We start from the raw sequence: 2,620 nt of genomic DNA on the forward strand, positions 1-2,620 counted from the left end.
AAATAATGATGAATACTTTACTTCTTTATGATATTGTTGCCAGGGTCGTTGACCTAATTAAAACAATCATCTCTGCCTAGAAACACATCATCTCAAAATCACAATAAAGAACATTGTTATATGCAATAAAAACGGCTACTGTTTACAAAACTAACTTGAGGCCTTTACGGACAGGAAAAGAACAATTAATAGTATCAAGACTAGTAAGGAATTTTTTCAATCACATACCGTGAACGAGGAAAGGGAGACTATGGAGGTGAGGGTGGGCGAAGGCACAGGACGGCAGTTCCTCCTCTTCGCAATAGCCTCCCTGTTGCATGTTGACAGTCCTGTTCGCCGCCGCTACGTGACCCGATGAATTGTTAGAGTTGCTGATTGTGCTGATGGTGGTGGAACTGCTGCCGCTAGCTGCGGCTGTCGGTAGGGACGCTGGTACACCTGCGGTAAAGGCGGCACCGTAATCCGTCAGTTGATTAGTCCCGCCACTCACTTGGTTAGGTACCTGGCCCAGCTGGGTCAAGCTGCCAATGGAAGTGGCCGAGGGAGGACTGTTGCAACCGAGGTCACCTCCTCCTCCCCCTCGAATCTGTTGTTGGACTTGATGATGGACGTAGGTGTGAGCGTAATGAGCCGGGGGCGTGTGGCTTTGTGGTAGAGAGGTGAAGAATTCAGAGTAAGGTGGACTGGTGATCTGTGAGGGTGCAGCCTGACCACAGCCAATCTGACGAGGTACTGGGGCAACAGATCCCACCACGGCCTCAGCCATACTGCCTCTCTACCTCCACTTTTTGTCCTCTGTCACCAAAGACTGACGCTCACGGGGGCTAAAAATTGAAATTCTGGCTCCACCACGGGGTCCCTTACTGCTTCTGGAATTGACAGTGCTCCTAATGGCGCTGATGTATACCGTTGAATCTATTTCGCGCCCGACTGCTGCACTTGCCAAAGGATCCTAGAGGGTTCACCCACCCACCAATGAGAGAGCGAGCAGTGATTGTAGTGGCGACTGGGGCTGACAGCAGACATATTGGTTCCAGACTCTTCATCTCCCTTATACCCACCCCTGATGACAAATCCACCTGACTCTCTCCCTCCTAAAAGCTTTCCAACAGCTCCCACCCTCTTGGGCGTAATATTTTGGACTCTGACGTCATTAAGGAAGACCAAACAAAATCCGTTTCTTTCCCCAGGCTCAACGCTGATTGGTGGATGATTCAAGTCCAGGCGATAACTGCAAACAAGATTCCCTGGAAGTTCACAGAACGGCTTACGCATCAAGCGCCGCCCACACAAAACAGCGCAAGTTGATTGGCTGAGGGCCGTCTAATCGATTAGTTGTCAGCCATTCAGGACACAGAATAAATCTGCTTTGCCTAATTACTTAAGCCAACAAAACCTTGGGAAAATTTCTTCCTTCATGGGAAACAAACATCTCTGGCAAGTGATATTTAAAAATCGGATTTAAATATGAAATTCCCACTAAAAAGAGCTAATACTGATCGATATCTCAATTTTTAATCGATCACTGCTTGAAAAATAAAAGAAACATCGTATTTTTCAGAAAGAAAAACCGATGCAATTTCAAAATCTTGGAAAATTGGATAAAGAAGCTGACGTATTCCGATAAAATTTACTGAAAAAAAAAATCAGTAGAAACTGGCCTTTAAAATTGTTTCAATCATCAGATTTAGGGACCACTGAAAAAATCTATTTTGTGAATCCAGATGTGTCAAATAAATATATAGCAGTTCGTGATTTGTATCTTATATTTTCGTCACCGGAAAGTAGTTTTATAGGAGACCTTTTCTCTGGTTCATAAGGTGCTACGGTGACCCAGTGTTGCTAGATGGGTTAGTTTAAAAATTGCTAACTATACTTGATGTAAGTGCAAGCAAACTAATTGCAACAATATAACAATATAAAGATTTACTCATCTTTGTTTCTTCTTCATAGAAATTTGTACAGAATATCCCCATCAGACACCCAAAATCCCAAAATCTAGGGATAAATCCCCATATCTGGCTACACTACTGTGATCTGATCCTTGGACGTAAGCTGAAGTGTTCAATACAATTCAAAATTAAGGTTCTTTAGGTTTATATATTTATGAATCATTATGCATCCAAAATCATCATCATGATATTGATTAAATGAAATAAAAGGTAATCGTAATTTTCTTAACCCTGAGTCTTTCGTATAAGACTCTTAGCTGACAATATATAAACAAAAAAAATTCAGAATATTCGTAGATGAAATTTTGGGAATAAAGCATTTTCATATAAATAAAGTTTGACCAATGTCACCGTGGATCGTAAATGGAATTATCATTTATAGAGGAAAATTATATATATATATATATATATATATATATATATATATATATATATATATATATATATATATATATATATATATATATATATATATATGTATATATATATATATATATATATATATATATATATATATATATATATATATATATATATATATATATATATATATATATGTGTGTGTGTGTGTGTGTGTGTGTGTGTGTGAGAGAGAGAGAGAGAGAGAGAGAGAGAGAGAGAGAGAGAGAGAGAGAGAGAGAGAGAGAGAGAGAGAGAGAGAGAGAGAG

At 39.7% G+C, this 2,620-nt stretch overlaps 1 protein-coding gene across 2 annotated transcripts in view; it reads right to left on the bottom strand.

The window, feature by feature from the left end:
* The window catches only part of Fer2 (48 related 2), a 27,514-nt gene extending 26,503 nt beyond the window's left edge, over positions 1 to 1,011 (bottom strand). For both annotated transcript variants that reach the window (XM_068360220.1, XM_068360219.1), the window contains exon 1: positions 229 to 1,011. In XM_068360220.1, coding sequence (XP_068216321.1) covers positions 229 to 766 — 538 coding nt within the window. In that variant the 5' untranslated portion in view covers positions 767 to 1,011. The remainder of the gene's footprint in view (positions 1 to 228) is intronic.
* Between the last annotated feature and the right edge of the window lie 1,609 nt (positions 1,012 to 2,620).

Source organism: Palaemon carinicauda, chromosome 37 (assembly GCF_036898095.1).
Source record: "Palaemon carinicauda isolate YSFRI2023 chromosome 37, ASM3689809v2, whole genome shotgun sequence".
NCBI classification, from domain to species: domain Eukaryota; kingdom Metazoa; phylum Arthropoda; class Malacostraca; order Decapoda; family Palaemonidae; genus Palaemon; species Palaemon carinicauda.